General features: G+C 43.3%; 1 protein-coding gene across 1 annotated transcript in view; it reads right to left on the bottom strand.

Annotated features, from left to right (window-relative positions):
* Positions 1 to 20,776, bottom strand: part of LOC126003806 (myb/SANT-like DNA-binding domain-containing protein 3) — a 180,070-nt gene that overhangs the window by 133,049 nt on the left and 26,245 nt on the right. The window contains exon 3 of the mRNA XM_049770173.1: positions 11,700 to 12,379. Coding sequence (XP_049626130.1) covers positions 11,970 to 12,379 — 410 coding nt within the window. The 3' untranslated portion in view covers positions 11,700 to 11,969. Of the gene's footprint in view, positions 12,380 to 20,776 lie in introns of the transcript that reaches the window.

The following is a 20,776-nucleotide window of genomic DNA, read 5'->3' as shown; positions in this document are numbered from 1 at the left end:
TTATTGACTTGTCTTTGTTGTTGTTATTGTTGTGGGGACATATACACTGGTGCCAGAGGGAGGTGGGAGAGAGGCTGGGCAACATCCAAGGATCTATGGACTCGTACTTTATGAAGACTGAACCCAGAAATGCATGCACTCTACAACTTGAGCCACATCTCCAGCCATGTATTGTGATTGTCAAAAGCATGTGCTCTGGGGGCCAGACAAATAGTATAGCATTGTACACAGAATTCAATCCCAAGCACCTCTAAAACCAAAATAAAGTGAAATGAAATAAAAAAGCATGAGTTGATAGCACAGTGGCGTTTGCCTTGCAAGCAGCCGATCCAAGACCTAAGGTGATTGGTTCAAATCCCGGCGTCCCATATGGTCCCCCATGCCTGCCAGGAGCTATTTCTGAGCAGATAGCCAGGAGTAACCCCTGAGCGCTGCTAGGTGTGGCCCAAAAACCAAAAAAAAAAAAAAAAAAAAAAAAAAAGCATGAGTTATTTTGGTTTCTGGCAATTCCTGGTTTACCTCAGGGTGTACTGCTGGCTCTTTGCTTAGTTATCACTTTTAGCAGGGGTTCAGGGAATCATAAGAGATGTCTGGAATAGAACCCAGGCTGACAGCATGGAAGACGAGTGTCCTACCCACTATACAATATCTCTGACCTTGAGGCAATCTATTTTTTTGTTTTGGTTTTTGGGTCACACCTGGCAGTGCTCAGGGTTTCCTCCTGGATCTATGCTCAGAAATCGCTCCTGGCAGGCTCAGGGCACTATATGGGATGCCGGGATTTGAACCACTGACATTCTGCATGCAGGCAAATGCCTTACCTTCATGCTATTTCTCCGGTCTCTGAGGCAGTCTATTTTTTTTTTTTTTTGTGGTTTTTGGGTCACACCCAGCAGTGCTCAGGGGTTATTCCTGGCTCCAGGCTCAGAAATTGCTCCTGGCAGGCACAGGGGACCATATGGGATGCCGGGATTCGAACCGATGACCTCCTGCATGAAAGGCAAACACCTTACCTCCATGCTATCTCTCCGGCCCCGAGGCAGTCTATTTTTAATGACCATTTAAAGTACCTTGAAAAAAAATTAGAGGTAGAAAGAACTGTTTCAGTGGCCCAAGCATAATACAGAAGGTAGGGTGCTTGCCTTGCATGCAGTCAATGAAGGTCCAATCCCTGGTATCCCATATGGTCCCCAGAGAATCTCAGTGTGATTAATCCCTGAGCACAGAGCCAGAAATAAGACCTGAACACTATTGGGTGTGGTCCAAAAACAAACAACAACAAAAAATAGAAGGAAAGAACTGTTTATGTATGAGAAATAGAAAGGCAAAAGAGAGAAATTGAGAGAGAGAAGGAAAGAGCTATTTAAGTATGAGAAACAGGGCCCGGAGAGATAGCACAGCGGCGTTTGCCTTGCAAGCAGCCGATCCAGGACCAAAGGTGGTTGGTATGAGAAACAGAGAGGCATTTTCTTTTAGATTCTCTGTTCTTAGTAACCCACTAGTCTCCCTTCCTGTTTGTGACACTTTGGTATGAAAGATTATCATTTAAATAAATTCATCCCTCCTCCTCTCACCATCTTTTTATGGGGGGGGGGGTTGGGTCACACCCAGCAGCGCTCAGGGGTTACTCCTGGCTCTACACTCAGAAATCGCTTCGGGCTGAAGCTGGAGAGATAACATGGAAGTATGGCATTTGCCTTGCATGCAGAAGGACAGTGGTTCGAATCCTGGCATCCCACATAGTCCCCGAGCTTGCCAGGAGTGATTTCTGAGCGTAGATCCAGGAGTAACCCCTGAGCACTGCCAGGTGTGACCTAAAAACCAAAAAAAGAAAAAGAAAAAAAAAAAAAAGAAATCACTCCTGGCAGGCTCGAGGGGGCCATATGGGATGCTGGGATTCAAACCACCATCCTTCTGCATGCAAGGCAAACACCCTACCTCCATGCTATCTCTCTGGCTGCAGCCAGGAGCAATTTCTATCTCTCCGGCCCCTCCTGTCACCATCTTAGGAACCTAAGATGGGCCCGCTCCATAAACTCACTCTTTTCTTTTCTTTTCTTTTCTTTTTTTTTTTTGTGGTTTTTGGGTCACACCCGGCTGTGCTCAGGGGTTATTCCTGGCTCCAGGCTCAGAAATTGCTCCTGGCAGGCACGGGGGACCATACAGGACACCGGGATTCAAACCGATGACCTCCTGCACGAAAGGCAAACGCGTTACCTCCATGCTATCTCTCTGGCCCCAGTCTTTTCTTGAATAAAATGTAAACCAACTAGAAAAGATGATGGGTACACCCGCCCACATAGCAGAAAGCTGAAAATCTTGGGAAGAGTCAAGTGAGCTTAGTCCCTGCCCTGCTAAAGGCATGCCTACTATTTCTATCACCCAAAATCACCATTTTCTCAATGGCCCTGCCTCATCACTGATCCCTTACAATTCCCTTTGGGGACACCAATCTGATCAAACTTCAGGTATGCCATTTTTTTTGTTTGTTCATTTTTGGGTCACACCCGGCGGCGCTCAGGAGTTACTCCTAGCTCTGCGCTTAGAAATCACTCCTGGGGGTCGAGCGGTGGTTCAAGCGGTAAAGCATCTGCCTTGCCCCCGCTAGCCTAGGATGGACCTTGGGTCTATCCCCCAGGGTCCCATCTGGTCCTCCAAGCCAGAAGCGCTTTCTGAGTGCATAGCCAGGAGTAACCCCTGAACATCACCTGGTGTGGCCCAAAAACAAACAAACAGAAATAAATCATTCCTCGCAGGAACGGGGGACCATATGGAATGCAGGGATTTGAACCACCATTCGTCCTGATTCGGCTGTGTGTAAGGCAAACGCCCTACCGCCGTGCTATCATCCAGCCCCAGGTATGCCATTTTTATGGGCTAATATCACCAGGCAGTTTGAAGCAAATAAGGGCATCCTTCCTCATATCTTTCTTCTTCTAGGAAGCCTGGCAGCTGAATATACACCCCTAAAACACGTATCAGTAATGTGCTTTGTGTCTCTGGGCAACTTCATTTGTTTAAAGCTGTCATACACACCAATTTAACAAAATGTATAGCTAACAACAAAATCTTACTAAACCTTCTGTCACTGAATTGATTTCATTGGAGATACAATAATTTTCACAAATGTGCTTGCTACTGTACTTTTTCTTTTTTCTTTCTTTTTTTAATTTTCTTTTCCTTTTTATTTTTAATTTTTTTCTATTTTTTTTCAATAACTTTGCTTTCACTTATCTGGAAACAAATGTATTATGATCAACTATGTGATGCATTTTCTCTAAACAAATTTAAAAATAAAAGTCTACTTTCCTTCTGCTTTCTTGGGTTCATTAACTGTGTCTTGACTTAACCAAGGAAATATTAGCAGATGTAACACTGACATTTGAAATGTGCTTCCGCATTTGGGCTTGCCCTCTTGTCCTTCTGTTGTCACAATGGAAGAGAAAGTTCTGTTTGGAGAGCTCAGGCACCTAGTCTTAGATGCAGTGACTCCATGAGAGCAAATTTCCTAATGTCCCCCACTTCAATTTTCCACTGAATGCAGTGACATCATTTCATTTCTGAGAAACCCTAGTACCAACTCTCTAAAACTCTTGAGTCTTAGAATAAGCATATAGATCCGGGGCTAGGAGAAAGTACACCAGGTAGGACATGGCTTGCACGCATCTAACCTGGGGTTTGATCTCTAACTGCGCATGTCATCTGCTAAATCCTGCCAGGAGTGATGTCTGAGCACCACTGGGTTTATTATAATAATAATAAATTTCCTGGGTCAGAGAGATAATACAGAGATGAAGTGCTTGCTTTGCAATCATCGGAGCTGTATTCTTTTTTTTTTTTTTTTTTTTTGGTTTTTGGGCCACACTGGCGGTGCTCAGGGGTTACTCCTGGCTTTCTGCTCAGAAATAGCTCCTGGCAGGCACGGAGGACCATATGGGACACCGGGATTCGAACCAACCACCTTTGGTCCTGGATCGGCTGCTTGCAAGGCAAACGCCGCTGTGCTATCTCTCCGGGCCCCGGAGCTGTATTCTATCTCCAGTACCACTCATATGATTCCCTAAACACAAAGCCAAGATTAATAAAGCCTGAACAGTGTCGAATGTAGCTTCAAAACCAAAGTGATAGTAGTAATAATTAATATAAACTCAAAAATAAAAATAAAATAACTTTATCAATGTTTGGTATTCTTTCTCTTAAAATAACAAGAGAAAACTCAGGCCATAAATATATGAAATTTATATTACATATATATATATACACATATATATACGGCAGAAATGAAATATATGGGCTGTTAGCAGAGATAAAGAACAACAGCTCATGTTTATGGACAGAGATCTTATATTCTGATGTACATGGTTAGTTGATTTCTCTGACACAGTGTGGTAAGGATATTCTATGAGTGGAACTAGATCCACTGAGAAGTAGCAATATCGCTTTTATCTGTTCTAATCAGGGGCAACAATGAGATAACCTTCCCATACAATCTGGGCATCTTGTTAGAAGGGAATGTAAGTTTAGAATTAACTGCTACTGTTTCACTTCTGTAACTATGCTTTGCTTTAGTTGTAGGGGCTGCCATGACAGGCCTCAGATATGTGGCAGAAGGACTAGGCCAGAACAGCCAGGTCCAGAAACTTCAAGGGCATGTATCAGGACAGTTAGTTAAACTAGCAACACCCAGGGGCCTGTGGGCAATAAACCTTATGTAACTGCATGCCAAGGTCACAGGCACCCAGTGGGTGCCCAAGCACCACTCTACTACTACTATAACCAACCAGTTTAAACCTGGCTGATGCAACATGTTCTAAGAGCCTATAGTTTTTCTCCTAGACTGAAGCCCCAGTAGCCCTATGAAAGGTCTTGTAAATCCCATCTGGGTTGTTGCCTTCTGGAAGAGGTGTGGCTCCAGCATGCTGGTAATAAACTCTTCTGAATTTGCATTACTGACTCAGCTCCCAGTGGTCTTTGTGCGTCAGATCTTGAGTCCAGAGCTAACAATCTGACTAACAGTGCAGGAGTTTCCACCTAAATGGAGTAAATGTACATAACAAATTGCATGCTGGGTCAACAATCAGCTTGCAAAGCTCATCAAGTAATAGAGCTTTACATAACTCACTTTGTTTGGGGTAATATAGTACAACAAGTGGGACATTTGCTTTGCATACAGCTGACCGAATTCTATCCCCAGCATTCTGTATGGGTCCCTGGAGCAACACCAGAAATAATTCCTGAATATTAAAGTTTTGGGGGTGTGTGTTTAAATCATACTCAGGGGCCAGAGAGAGCTCCAACAGCTGAGTGTATGTTCTGCATGCAGGAGGCCTGGTTTTGAGTCGCAGCACTGCATGGCTCAAGAACTATACAGAGCAGAAGGTGCCAACACAGAATGTACTCAAAAACCAGAACAAAACCAACAACGAAAATCACATTGAAAATAATAGAGAAACTAGGCGTGCAAAAATAAATGCCTGTTACCTCAAAATGGGGGGAACCCATATTCTTTGTCTGCTATGGAAACATTCTCTTGGGTGTTCCCAAACTCTAGGATCTGGGGTCTCCCCACTATCTAGTAGCCCATCTACTGGAAGGCATCCAGACCACAATGACAACAGTAATGGTAAAATGTTTCACACCACTCTTTATTTCAAAAGTGCTTTACTAATATAGACTAATCTTCACAACATTCAAGGGAGGTAGATAAGTATTACACCACTTTCACAGATGGAGGAACTGAGGCAGATAGTAACTTTGTGGAAGGGCATAATATATGGCACAATTAGGAAAATATTTTGTTGCCCTTACAGGTAACTGGCAACTCTCGTGATGTGACTTCTGAGTCCCATCCCCACAAAATCCACCAGTGTTCAGAGACACTTGTGGTGGAAAGTTGGGTATGTCTACAGCTACATCTCACTTTACTGACTTCAGAGGGTAAATATACTGTCCTTGGGCAAATCTTGTCCTCTTGTGCTTCCATGACCCCAATTTTAAAAACGGGCAAGTAGAAGCCAATATGGATGCGAAAATACTTGGAGAGACTGAGCAGGTGAGGACCGAAGAGGGGAAAAAAAAAAAGACTGGGGCCCAAACAATAGCACAGCAGGTAAGGCATTTGCCTTGTGCATGATGGACCCAGGTTTAATCCTCAGCAGCCCACCCATATGGTCCCCAAGCTTGCCAGTAGTGATTTTTTTTTTGGTTTTTCGGGCCACACCCATTTGATGCTCAGGGGTTACTCCTGGCTAAGTGCTCAGAAACTGCCCCTGGCTTGGGGGGAACATATGGGACACAGGGGGATCGAACCGCGATCCTTCCTTGGCTAGCACTTGCAAGGCAGACACCTTACCTCTAGCGCCACCTCATTGGCCCCCAGTAGTGATTTCTGAGCTTAGAGCCAGGAGTAACTCCTGAGGGCCACTCGGAGAGTCCCAAAAACAAAACAACAAACAAACAAACAAAAAAGTAGCTGAGAGGGGCCAGAGAGATAGCATGGAGGTAGGGCAGGGGTCTCAATCTCAATTTACCTGGGGGCCGCAGGAGGCAAAGTCGGGGTGATCCTTGAGTGCAAAGTCAGTAGTAAGCCTGGAACATTGGGGGGTGTGACCCAAACAACTAAAACAAAACAGAGCAGGGCCACAAAATGTATGGAGGGCTGCAAATGGCCCGTGAGCCTCGAGTTTGAGACCCCTGAGGTAGGGTGTTTGCCTTGTATGCAGAGGGATGGTGGTTCGAATCCTGGCATCCCATATGCTCCTCAAACCTGCTGGGGGCAATTTCTGAGCGTAGAGCCAGGAGTGGCCCCGAGTGCTGCCGGGTATGACCCCCCTCCCCCCCAAAAAAATCTGAGAAGCAGCGGATTATGAATGTCGAAGCTGGAGTGGAGTGTCACTCCATCCAGTCTTAAGCTCAGAAATCAGTGATGATACTAAAAGGGTAGCTCTTAGCAATGACATCACTGAGCTATGCCTAACAGCTTTGCCAGACGTGATTATCATCAGGCCCTTCTGACATTTCAGGAGGCAGACCATTCCTTCTACCTCACCCAGCTCCTCCATACCAAGTCTTGAGGTAATTGACTGGACACTGGAGAAATCCAACCATCTAATTCCTCCAATCCCTTCCCTCTTCTCCTCTACTGCCTCTCTTCCTCTGTTCTCTCTGTTGAAGAATTTAGAATGAGTTTTAAAACTTTCCCAGCAACATTCCTTCACCATTTTCTGATTCTGATTGCAAAAAACCTGTCTCTGCTCTTTCCAGTGTTGAGTGGTAGAAGACAGTGACAGATGCACCCCCAGCTATGATGGAGGAAAAGTGGGGAGAGGAAGCAGCAGTCAGAGCAGGGTGGGGTGACAAGGATCCAGAAGGGTGGGACTAAAGATGGGTACTGGACAGATTTGAAGGGCACTGTTTGACTAAAAATGGTCAATTTCCAAGGATGTGATTTTATTTTACTTTTTTTCTGAAAAGGGTCAGATCAGTTTAGGACTCTGCACTCAAGCATTAGATGAATAAATGGGAAGGTGGCTGCAAAGGAGCTCAAAGGGCAGAGCCCAGAGAGCTGGCGTAGGGGATGATGTTCAAGACTTTATGGGGCAGTCAGTCACATAGGCTTGTGCGAAGGCTTCTTTCTCCCAAGACAGGTCCATCAAAAAGGCATGGTTTCTTCTTTTCTTGCAACTGGCCACAGAATCCTTTCAGCTCTCTAGATATAAAACCTTATTGTTCCTGGGGCCTGAGAGATAGTACAGTGGGTAGGGTTTTTGCCTTGCACATAGCTGGCCCAGTTTCGGTCCCTGGGATCCTACATAGTCCCCTGAAATCACCAGGCATAATCCTGAGTGCAGAGCCAACAGTAAGCCCTGAGTGTTGCTGGATTTGGCCCAAAAAGAATAAAAGGGAAAAAGGAAGAAAAAAGCACAAAATCTTTATTGCTCCTTTCCAACAAAAGCAATCAGATGCCACAGCTACCAAGCCTGATGCCACTGGAACAGGGTCCTTCACTGAAACTGAGGTGTCATTCCCTCTCCACCTGAAATGATCTCACTGTTATCCTAACATGGCCCCAGCCCTCTCATTTCCAAACTCTGTCTCCCATCTTCTTTAAACTGTTTCATCTTCAAATCTTTCTCCTGGACCAGTTTGAATCCTATTACTGCCAATTTTGATATCTTATGATGTGTTTTCACTGCCTCCCAATTTTAAGTCTCATCATCTTTTTCTTTTAGGAGGGAATTTGGAGGGGTACTTCCCAATCTGCTCAGGAGTCATCAGGATTACAGCCATTGGTGCCAGAAATTAAATCCTGAAACCCTATACACACTGGGGCATGTGCTTTACTGCTTGAGCCACATTCCTGGCTCTGTCTCATCATCCTGAATCTTTAATAGGCCCTGGCATCTGGTGAAATTCTTCTCCTTTCTGAATCTCCATTTGCACTCTAAAGACTTAGCCAAAATGACACTTATTCTTGGTAAGGGTTGGGGGGAGGGCTTCCTTGAACTTTGTCCTCAAAAGTTGTCTCCTCTGAGCTCCAAATGCACTTGAAGACATGTACTGGTCTAGAACGACAGATATATTGAAGTTTTATCTCCCTATTGTGGCCATGATTTGGCAGGTTGAAATATGGAGAACTCTGTCTTACTATTTTTTCTATTCCCTACAACACCTATCAAGAAATAGTGAAATCCAAACTTGAAGAAACTTCTCCAAAAGTTAAAATAAATTGGGATGACCTGTTCATGACTAGAGATCATCACTTCAAGTGCCCCAGAGATTTGACTTGAACATTAGGATAAAACAAACCTACATCATTTTAAGGATGGAGTGAGGACAGATAAGTGGTGCTACATATCCTGGAGTCAACATATCTGAGACTAACATTCTGCTTTGTCATTCATCAGTTACCTGACCCCAACCAAGTGTTTCTTCTCTAAGCATCATTTTTTCACACCGGCATGACCTTGAACAGTTAGGACAAATGCAACCCATTTCTGAACTCCCATCAGCTTTTCTCAATTTAAATTAAGTATCATAAATCTGAAAGCTGAAAATAGAGGATCGCAATACAGGCCCAGAAAATCTGAAGCCTCTGCGAATGGGACCCAGCAGGAGTGATTATTTATAAAATACTGTTTCTAATGCATAGCCAAGGCTGAAAGCTACTGTTATAAACTCATAAATATCATTAACAGTAGGGTGAGATGCTTTAGGCTGCTGGTTTAATTATCCTTTATTTGCTCAGTTAGGAATTAGTTCAATGCTTTTTATAGTTTCATTATATGTATGAACATTTTTTGGTGGTGTTCTACATTGTTGTTTGTATGCTTAAGTGGTAAATTGTCTGAGAATAATAGCAGGCACTGCTGTATGCAAACAACAACATTTCTCTCCCCAATTTTTTGAGAATGATAAGAAAAAATTCATAGGTCTTCTAAAGCTTTGCTAGTTACACAGATGTGTGGTAGTCAAATAAGAACTAGTATAACGATGGCACTTTAAGGAACAGAAAAATCTCAGGTCCCCCACCCCAGACTGCAAATATCAAGATTTCTGGATTAATCCCCCCCACAAAAAAAAAGGCCTAACTGTTCCTAGTTACATCTATGTTGAGGGCCTGTTGTTTCTGCCCTAAACTGGATGAGGTAGGAGAATCATGTTCTGCTTTCCATAGACCATTTAAGTTTGGAAATTTTTTTATCCAAACTTCTCTAAAAGGTCCAACTTATGAACAAAACTCTGGGGGCTGGAGAGAGAGAATGGAGGTAGGGTATCTGACTTGTATGCAGAAGGACAGTGGTTTGAATCCCGGCATTCCATATGGTCCCTAGAGCCTGCCAGGAGCGATTTCTGAGTGTAGAGCCAGGAGTAACCCTGAGCACTGTGACCCAAAAACAAAAAAAGAATATAACAACAACAACAAAAAAAAAAAAACAAAAAAAAAGAACTCCAGACTGAAGGATCCTTCCTTTTAAAAACTAACCTCAGAGGATTCCTTCAAATAGCCAACATCTCTGAAAGTGTAATCAGGGTACAAAGTAATTTGATATTCATTCAAGTTTTTAAGTGTATAATGAATTTAGTTATCTCTTAATGAACTTCCAATCCATAGTACCCAAATTCCAATATTACAAAGAAAAGCTTCTATGCAATGCTAAACTGCTCTGTATTGGACCCTGCTATTGGGGAATTAGAACTTCAAAGTATCCATGCAGGACCAGACCAATAACATCATAGCAAAAAGTAGCAGTAGACTCTGGTCATTTTCAGTTTTTGGGCCACACCCGGCGGTGTTCAAAAGTTTCTCCTGGCTATCTGCTCAGAAATAGCTCCTGGCAGGCATGGGAGACCACATGGGACCCCGGGATTTGAACCAACCACCTTATGTCCTGGATCAGCTGCTTGCAAGACAAACGCCGCAGTGCTATCTCTCAGGCCCCTGACTCTGGTCATTTTCTAGACCAATTCACTTACTTTGTGGACAGGAAATATCAGTTAAGGATATAAAGGAGTTCCCCAAGTCAAAGGGTGATGAGACAGAACCAAATTCAGAATTAGGCCCTGGAGTCTAGTCCTAAAGTCTTTCTATAGACTCTGCCTTCCCAGAACCTGGCCTGAAATTTTCATTCTCAAGAACTGTTAGCCTGGCTTGGCATTTCAATGTGACTTCACTTCTTTAGCCTCTGCTGTATCCAGCTCCCAGAGCTGTTTTTAACAGTGGGCTACAGGAGAATGTCATAGCTTAATCAAATATTTATATACTGATAATACTGGTAATAAAGATTTTTTTATTCAGGGAAGGGAATCACTTCCAACTGTGCTCAGGGTTTATTTCTAGCTTGGAGAATCAGAGATCACTTTTGAGATGATTTGGGGGATCTTAAGGGATGTTATGTGGTGCTGGGGATAATCCTGGGTCCTGCATGCCAGGCAAGTACCTTATCCAATGTAGTGTCTTTCCTATCCTGGCAATGCAGCTTTAAAGGCCCAATATAGTATAATGCAAAATACAAAACATTACTCTGAGCTAGCACCATGAATATGGGGGAGAAAAGAGTCATTCCTTAAGTGACTTAGGAGACTCAAGATTAAAAAGAGAGGAAACTCTTGACTGGATAATACAAAGTTAGGAGGGAAGGCGAGAACTGGAGCACTGGGATGGAGTCAGCACCCTTGAGAAACATACAGTAATGACTATCGAATGTAAGTCTTTTGTTTTAGTACAACAAACATGGCAGAATGTAGAACTCTTAAATAAATATTTCTCCCAACTGGTGCCATGGATTCCTCCATTCCAACAAAACTCTCATTGCTGAAAGCACTATTTGGAACTCCTCCTCAGGGAAAGGCCTAAAGAGGCCAGTGTGTGAGCCTCTACTTCCAAATGCTGGGCTGTAGACAAACAGAAAATTCTCACTCAGAAGAAAACTGGGAAGACCCAGTGGACCGAAAAAACAGAAAAGTTACTGTGGCTCTCAGAGGTACCCCATGACCAGGAAGGAGTAAGTTCTAAACAACAGCTTGGCCGTGGGAACACTGTGGCCTCTCAGGGCAACCATATCCAATAGGAGGGCACTGCTGGGAAGAAAAAGGTTCTGCTGGCTGGTTAAAAATAAGAATGAAAAAATAAGTTATACTCCTTTATAGTCACACTTGCATTTGATGGAAAACAAAAATACAACAACACCACTCACGCATGGTTCTTGAATGAATTCTAATTAAGAGACATTCCATTCAGAATTATAGCACTCAGTGAGGATTTTCAGAAGATTCTAACAGCTTCTTTGCCACGCAAAAGATACATAGGGTATAGCCGTTTACCTGAATGTATTCTTAAATAAGTGACTACTACCACTCTAATTTTCCTAGTTGTAGCTCAGTTACAGGTTACTGACCACAAGTTCATGTTCGACTTTCTTTGCCAACACAGATTAATTACAAGGGGGCCACCCCCCCTCCCCGAAGTCTTAGGGTGAATTGGGAAAAGGCCGGTTAAATGAGGAAACAGGCCATTCCTTGGTAAAAGTTTGTAGTTTTCTTTCCCAATACATCTTCTTTTTATTGAGAACTTCCATTTTTATTCTGTGTTCCTCCTCCGCCATCTCACACTCACGCTCTATCTGCTGGATTTTGGCCACGTGCACCTCATTCATTTGAATCAGCTGCAGCTGTAAGATGGACATTTGTTGATGGTGTTCTTCCTCATGCATCTTTTTTAAAGCACCTTCCTGAGAGGCTTTGCTCCTGTAGTTTTTATTGGCTGTTATCCTGACAGCTGAACAGGAGGGTTCAGGTTGAGAAGTCCCCTCAGATACTGGAAAATGTATGAACTCTTTCTCATCATCGCACAGTTCTCTATTTGAAACAGCAAATGATTCTGAAAAACAGGAGCAAGAAAACAGGTTCAAATTTTACAGGCAGAGAACAGATCGATCCTAATTCAAATGACAGAGTGCCCCCCACTTACAGGACGGATTGGAAACTGCATTGGCATGGCCTGCATGCTCACGAGTACCCTCGCCACACCTGACTGTTTAAAAACCCCAGTCAAAAGTCATTCTTCCTTGAGAGATAATGATAAAGAGCTTTGTGGTGTCATTTTCAGGACTGCAAACAAGGGAACTGTGATCAGAGTCTGCACTTACCAAGAATTAAAGGCACCCATGGATTTTCAAATGAAACTCTCCACCATTCCTGGCTCCTGTTTTTCAATCAGCCATAAATGTCTTCTCGTCAAGCTCCATCAGGGAGCCAGAGCTTTGTTATGTGGTCACGGGTCTTAATGCTCACTCTGCACAGCATCCTGGAAATGCTTTTCCTTGAAGGCTGCATCTGTTCTCCCTGGCTTCACTTCCACAGCTCACCACTTCTCTCCAGTCTCCTACATCTTCTGCTACGTATAGTGCTGCTTTCTAAGGGGTCTACATTTATACACCAAAGACACTTCCTAGCCCCTGGCAACCCTTACTCCATTAGCTTGTGGATCATCATAATCCCTAAATTTTCTACAGCTTCCTTCTTACCCCTTCTCAAGTCTCCTTTAAGAACACAGCCTACTGGCCTCCTTATCCTTTAATATTTCTTTTTATTTTTTTTTTTGGTTTTTGGGCCACACCCGGCGGTGCTCAGGGGTTACTCCTGGCTGTCTGCTCAGAAATAGCTCCTGGCAGGCACGGGGGACCATATGGGACACCGGGATTCGAACCAACCACCTTTGGTCCTGGATCGGCTGCTTGCAAGGCAAATGCCGCTGTGCTATCTCTCCAGGCCCTTTACTATTTCTTATCTTTGGCTCTGATTTCAACCTATCTTAAGCAATCCTCATAACCTGGTTTTAACCTTCCTTTAGTTCTTTTTTTTGTATTGAAACTACTGTGATCGACAGAGTCCTTTATATTTGATTTGCAGATATACAGTGAATCAGGGCCATTCCCACCACCTGTGTCAACCTCCTCCATCAATGATCCCAGAATGTATCCTGTACACCACCCTTTACCCCCCAGCCTGCCAGTATAACAGGCACATTTAAGTTTAGATTGTTAAAGTTTAGGTCTCTCTTTTTTTTTTTTTTTTTTTTGGTTTTTCGGGCCACATCCATTTGAAGCTCAGGGGTTACTCCTGGCTAAGCGCTCAGAAATCGCCCCTGGCTTGGGGGGGGTCCATATGGGACGCCGGGGGATCGAACCGTGGTCCTTCCTTGGCTAGCGCTTGCAAGGCAGACACCTTACCTCTAGCGCCACCTCGCCGGCCCCAAGTTTAGGTCTCTTGATTCAATTGTTGTTAACTTTGGCTTGAATATATAGTTCTGTCCTTATTGTTCTCCACCAATGCATCTGAGACCACTTGGCCTCTGGCCCCAGTCTTTCTTTTTTTCCTTTCTTCTTAGTTCCTTTAGTTTTGTCTCACTCTCCAAAATATCCCAAGAGAGCCCATTTGTATTATCACAAACTATTTACATTATTTAAAGCATGCATAAAAATTAAAAAAATACAAACAAAAAGCATGCTTTTTCCTCCTCTAAATGGTCTTTTAGGCTGAACTCAGACACACTGCTTATTTTCCTCACCTGTTGGTATTAGCCAGTTTACCTATAACCATTCAGATTCTCTTGCCCTCCCCCACTCTCACTCACTCTCTCTCTAGCCTCAGTTTATCTATATCCATTCAAATACTCTCTCCTCTCTTCTCTCTCTCTCTCTCTCTCTCTCCCTCTCTCTCTCTCTCTCTCTCTCTCTCTCTCTCTCTCTCTCTCACACACACACACACACAGCCTCTGTTTTCCCATCTCTCACTTAGATACCACTTCATTCAAAAACAATAAAAAAAAATCAATAACATTTGCTCTGTGAATCTCAGTTCTCTCTTTACCTATTTCCCTGTTACAGATCCCCCCAAAATACAAGTATTATATAAGGACCAGGCATTATTATTTGGTTGTTGGGCAACTGCTTTGCTTGTTACACAGTGGATAACCTAGTACCTATTTACTGGCTAACGCCCTGACTACAAGAAGAGCTTATAGACACAAAATGAGACCACTGAAGGTGATGCCCTAATGACACTAATATTTTCATTTTTTGGTTTTTAGTCACACCCAGTCATTCTCAGGGAATGGGAATCCCTGCTCTCAGGGATGGGACTTGGACCACTTGGAATGCTGGGGATCAAGCCCTGGTAGGACACAAGTGAAGCAAACGTCTTACAGGTTGTGCTATCACTTTGGTCCCAGCACTGGTATTTTCATAGGACATTCATTGGAATGTTAATTCGTACCTATTAGTGAGCTTCAATAAGAAAACCACTGACTCTACTAACTCACAGAAGCTTCTAGCTGTGTTCTTGAAAAGCTTACCTTTCCAATAACAAGAACTGTATCCCCTGAGAAAAATAATACCAATTTATTAACAGAGTTGATTATATTATTATGTCCACTCTTTCATTCAGAAGATGGGGTGCTGGGAATGTTAATAACTACTAGGGGAAACCTAACTCATTTACACCCAGTTAATGAAAAGAAAATAGCTACTATTTAGATGATTTCACTCCAAGGGACAAAGTAACAACTGTAACTAGTCCCTAATCATGGGTAAAGAGAAAGTGAAAATTTTACTTTTGAAAAAGAAGGTTAAAAAGAGTATTCCTGGGCCAAAGAGATGGCACAGTGGTAGGACGTTTTCCTTGCATGCAGCCAATCCAGGACCAAACAGTGGTTCAAATCCCAAAATCCCATTTGGTTCCCCGTGCCTGCCAGGAGCAATTTCTAAGCGCAGAGCCAGAAGTTAATCCCTGAGCACAGCCGCTGGGTGTGACCCCAAAAACCAAAACAACAACAAAAAAAAGAGTATTTCTGTGCCCTCAAGTGATAAAGTCATCTCCCTAGGAAACCCTCCCCCTCCCCCAGTGCTAACTCAATAACTCTGGGCTCAGATAATATCACTTGATGCTCTTGCATCAAGAAGTCCTCCTGGACTTCTCCCTAGCAGAGCACTTGTGAAAACTGGCAGCTTAACTATCTGGCTTAAAAGACTTGAGTCCTCTCAAACAGAAGCTGCCTCCTATCCAGCCTTATAAGAGAGTCTAGCATGGTCTGGGACATGGCCAGTTGGAAATTGGAAATGGGGGTGGGGGTATGAACTGGCTAGAAGAGGTCACATGCCTTTCCAAGCAACACAACTCTGCAGAGATGACAGTGTTCCAAGATGGAAACCGAACAATGGAAGTAGGAGTAAGAATGAGAAAGGCTGACCACTAAGAGCAGATGGGAGCGACCCCTCCCCCACTCAACTAAATGTCCTCATCCACTTCCTTTCTAGTCTGAGATTTGAAAGGTTCTTTTGAAGATTGAACACAGCAGGCATGATTTGGTGCCTTTGACCTCTGGTTTTATTCCAAAGGCTAGTTTTTTACAGTCTTCTGAGTTTGTGCCCTTAAAATGCAGCCCATTTCCTACAATTTCTAAGTGCTGCTTCTCTTAAAAAAAAAAAAAAAAAGCATATATATATATCCTCAATTCAGGACATTAGGAGCCAGATTTTGCAGCTGATGTCATGTCAGTAACAGCCATTTTTGGAGTAGCTGATCAGGCACCAAGCTTTCTTTACCGGATTATCTTTTTGCTTGTTTTGGGGGGCCACACCTGAAAGCAGTGTCAGGGGCCAAACCCTGGTTTTATGTATGCAAAGCATGCACTCAGTCCTTTGAGCTATCTCTCTAGTCCCATCATTCTTTTTTTTTTTTTTTTTTTTGGGGTCACACCCAGCTGTGCTCAGGGCTTACTCCTGGCTCTATGCTCAGAAATCGCTCCTGGCAGGCTCAGGGGACCATATGGGATGCCGGATGCCGGGATTCAAACCACCGTCCTTCTGCATGTAAGGCAAATGCCTTACTTCCTTGCTATCTCTCCGGCCCAGTCCCATCATTCTTATTTTTAATCATCACAAACACCTTTTAGTGGATGCATCTTTTTGTTTTGTTTTGAGGCATACCCAATGGTGTTCAGAGCTTTGCTCTGCACTCAGCGATCCCTCCTGGTGGGCTCCAGGCACCATATGGAATGCCATGGATTGAACCTGGGTTGACCCTGTCCAAGACAAATCCCCTACCCATCTAAACTAGCGCTTTGGCCCCTGGGGGATATATTTTCTATAGAGGACCAAATACATTCAAAGCCATCTGGCTAGTAAAAAAGAAAAACAAAACAAAACAAAACAGAATTCAGATCTACATGACTTCAAATTCCAGGCTCAACCCCTGAAACACTCAGCTTCCTGCTACTTAATTTAATCCGTGGATGACTTTTGTATCTTAGAATGCAGCTTCTAAGTGAAAGAGAAAATGCAGCAGGGGAAGGCACTAACCTAACATGAGACTGGCCCAGGTTCAATTCTTGGCATTAAGCATTAATATGGTTCCCCCAACCCTGCCAGGAGTAAACTCTGAACAAAGCTAGTTGTGCCTCTACCCAAAAAACTTTAAATGTAACTTCTAGGACCAGAGAGGCACAAATCCCTGGCATCATATTTGGTCCCTTGAGCACTGACAGGAGTGATGCCTGAACACTGAGTCAGGAGTTAGCCATGCAAACATCTGGATGTGGCCCCCAAAGCAAACAAAAATGCAGCCTCCGAAATGCATTCATCATAAAGCCATCTATGACTAAAAAAAATGAGTATTTATTACAAATTCAGATCTCTAGATTTGCATTTAGAGTGGTGAACACAAAGTCTGTATGTTCACGACTAGGATCAAAAAAATGATTCTATTTTAAAAATTAATCATCTTCTAAATGTGCGCTACCATACACATTAAAATCAAATTAAAAAACCAGATCGCTGAAGAAGATTCTGAAAAGTTGAAACTCACACTAGAGAAGCAAACGTTATATCCAATGAATGGAAATCATTGTCGTAGGGGGAGAATCTGCTCTTAGTTGGAAAAGAAGGTTCTAGGAATTACAACCTGTTGTAAAAGCACACCCTGTAATCTCCATCCCTGGGAATAAAGCCATCCAAAAGAAAAAGCAATTTGATATTCTCTGAGATAAAACGGCATGGCCTGAAGGATTTCTGAAACTACAACACACTCAAGGACCCTACTTCCACTTGAACCACTAGAGTAAGTTTAACTGGAACAGAAAATGCTGACTGAGGCTATGAAAGGTTGTTGGGAGGACTGGATAGGCCATACCCCAAGACTTTTCATTTCTGCTTTATGGTTTGGAGTATGGGGTTTTCCCAGCGGTATGAAGGAACACCAGAGATATTCCAACAGTGCTCAGATGGGTTGAATTAGCCCCTGTGTGTGTGCCAGGAACATGCTCCAACACTTTGAGTAGTTGTCCCAGCCCCACTCCTTTCTCAACAGAACACAGGAAATATGACAGATCAGGAAAGTGGGCAAGGATCAGAGTTGAAGTACAGCACACAATGCATTTGGGCCATGTAGGGCATCTATTTTGCACACAGCCAATCCAGATTTGATGCCCAGCAGCCCATAAGGTTCCCGAGCCCAAAGCCAGGAGTAAGCCTGGAGCTTTGCTGGGTATAGCCCCATATGAACAAACAAAACAATAAAAGGATAAATAAGATGAGTGGAATATACTATGGGATATTATCCATCAACTAAAAGAAAAATAAGTAATACTAAACTGGGAATTAAAAACATTCTAAGTAGGAGGAAAAAGGGATGGGATCCATATATTAATTTGAAATCTATGTCCACTTAAAATATGTGCATACAAAACATCAAAGCATGCTCTCAAGAGCATGTGGAAGAACACAAAAGCACAACAGCATGACTAAGGAGCAGAATAAGAACTGGTACAAAAAGGCAATGAGGGCTGAAGAGATGATTCAAGGATTAAGGCACTTGACTTGTACGCCTCCAACCCTGGTTTGAACCTAGCCACTGCATAAGGTCTGCCAGCACTGCCAAGAAGTGTTGAGCAAGGTGCATTTGCCAAGTGTGTACCCCCAACCAAAAAAAAAAAAAAGTAATAAATTGGGGCTAAAACAAAGATACAGCACATGGGATACTTGCATTGCACATGGCCAACTTTGGTTCAATATCCAGTATCCTGTATGTTTCCCTGAGCCACAACAGAGTGACTTTTGAGTGCAAAGCCAGGTGTATACCCTAAGCATGGCAGGGTGTGTCACAACACCCCTTAGAAAAGGAATTAAGTAACATGAAAAAGCAGCTAATGGGTGAGAAACAGAAAGAATGGCATGACAGGTGGTTGCCTGTCATGATCAACACAGAGACAAACATTTTTTCCTTTTTCTTTTTTTTTTCAGGCCACACCCGTTTGATGCTCAGGGGTTACTCCTGGCTAAGCGCTCAGAAATTGCCCCTGGCTTGGGAGGACCATATGGGACGCTGGGGGATCGAACCGTGGTCCTTTCCTTGGCTAGCGCTTGCAAGGCAAACACCCTACCTCTAGCGCCACCTTGCCGGCCCCTCTTTTTTTTTTTTTTTTTTTTTGTGCTTTTTTTTGGGTCACACCCGGCAGTGCTCAGGGGTTATTCCTGGCTCCAGGCTCAGAAATTGCTCCTGGCAGGCGCGAGGGACCATATGGGGCACGGGATTTGAACCAATGACCTCCAGTATGAAGGGCAAATGCCTTACCTCCATGCTATCTCTCCGGCCCCGGCCCCTCTTTTTTTAAAAAGGAGTTTGGGACCTTTACCTTGCTCATATGAGTCACTGAGTTCAGTCTTCAGCACCACGAAAAAAGAGGAAGACACAGATAGAACACCACCAAAAAAGGGGGACATAGAAACACAACAGCTGGGAAGGCAGTTACCCTGCACGCAGCTGACCTGCGTTCAATCCCCAGAATCTCATATGGTCCCAAACCTGCCAGAAATAATTTCTCAGCATAGAGCCAGGAGTAACCCCTGAGTACCACCAGGTATGGCCCAAACTCTCCCTAAAAAAAAAAATGGCCTGAATAGACACAAATCTGGAATAAATATAGAGAACCAGATGTGCGGCAAGCAGAAATTCTCTTGGGAACCAAGAGGTAGCTCAATGGGCTGAGTGCATGCTGAGGGAAACCTGGATTTGATTGTCAACACCATATGGTCCCTCTAACAATGAGCTAGGCGAAGCTCCCAAGTTTTTTAAAGGGAGGTTTCTGTTTACAGATGCTAGTGTGACATGAAGGAAACTATAATTAAGTCCTTATATTAAATGTCCACCCCCTCCAAAGAGGGTAAGATTAAGAAGTGATAAGACAATCAAGAAATGTTTGTGTTTAATTACAGCTTTGCTGTATAGTTTTACAGTGTGTGTGTATATATATATATATATATATGTATATGTGTGGTATATATATATAGTTTTACTGTAAATAATAGCATATGAAATTAAATGTAAGTTTGGTTTTGGGGGGGTTGAGCCACACTCAGCAGCCCTCAGGGGTTATTCCTGGCTCAGAAATTCAGAAATTGCTCCTGGAAGGCTTGGGGGACCATATGGGATGCTGGGGATCGAACCCAGGTCAGTCCTGGATCAGCTGCATGCAAGGCACAGCCCTACCCACTGTGCTATCGCTTCGGCCCTTTAAGTTTCCTTTTTTTCTAAAGAGGCCTTATCTGGTGGTGCTCAGGGGGTCACGCAGTGCCAGGAAGAGAACCTGGGGTCTCTCATCTGTATGGTATGTGCTCTACCACATGAGCCATATATGTAGTCCTAAATCTTAGTTCTTTTAAGAGACAGGGGATATAGCTCAGGAACTGTTCATATTTTGAATGCATGAAGCAATGGGATCAGTGCCTAGAACTCTGCAAAAGCTAGATATTTAAATATTATTTGAAAGTTAACCTTTAAATGTATTTGACATTCTATCATTGTATCCACTGGGTGAGGCTCCAAAAACAAATATGAGCATGGAACGAGCACACACTTCACACTTCATATGCAGGAGAACCAGAATCGATCCTTGGTACTACTTCCTGGTCCCTGAAGCACCATGGGAGTAACCCTGAATGTGAGCAAGGTACTAAGTACTAAGTACATAGTAGCACATATGTACTAATGGTCCTGAATCCAAATAAGCAGAACCCCCTAAAATCCTCAGCACCAAAAAATGGTGATAATGGAAACTGAATATCAAAGCCAAATCACCACAATCATATATCTGCATAGATGGTTTTATGAATTTAAGAGGAAAAAGTAGACTATTCTTGCAAATACATCCCAAAGTGTCAAATAAATTTGAAAATGATGGCGCCCAAATGCAGACAGATGAACATTTCCAGCAAGTCACTGA

Source organism: Suncus etruscus, chromosome 1 (genome assembly GCF_024139225.1).
Source record: "Suncus etruscus isolate mSunEtr1 chromosome 1, mSunEtr1.pri.cur, whole genome shotgun sequence".
Classification (NCBI taxonomy): Eukaryota; Metazoa; Chordata; class Mammalia; order Eulipotyphla; family Soricidae; genus Suncus; species Suncus etruscus.
This window is presented reverse-complemented; position numbering and strand designations above follow the sequence as displayed.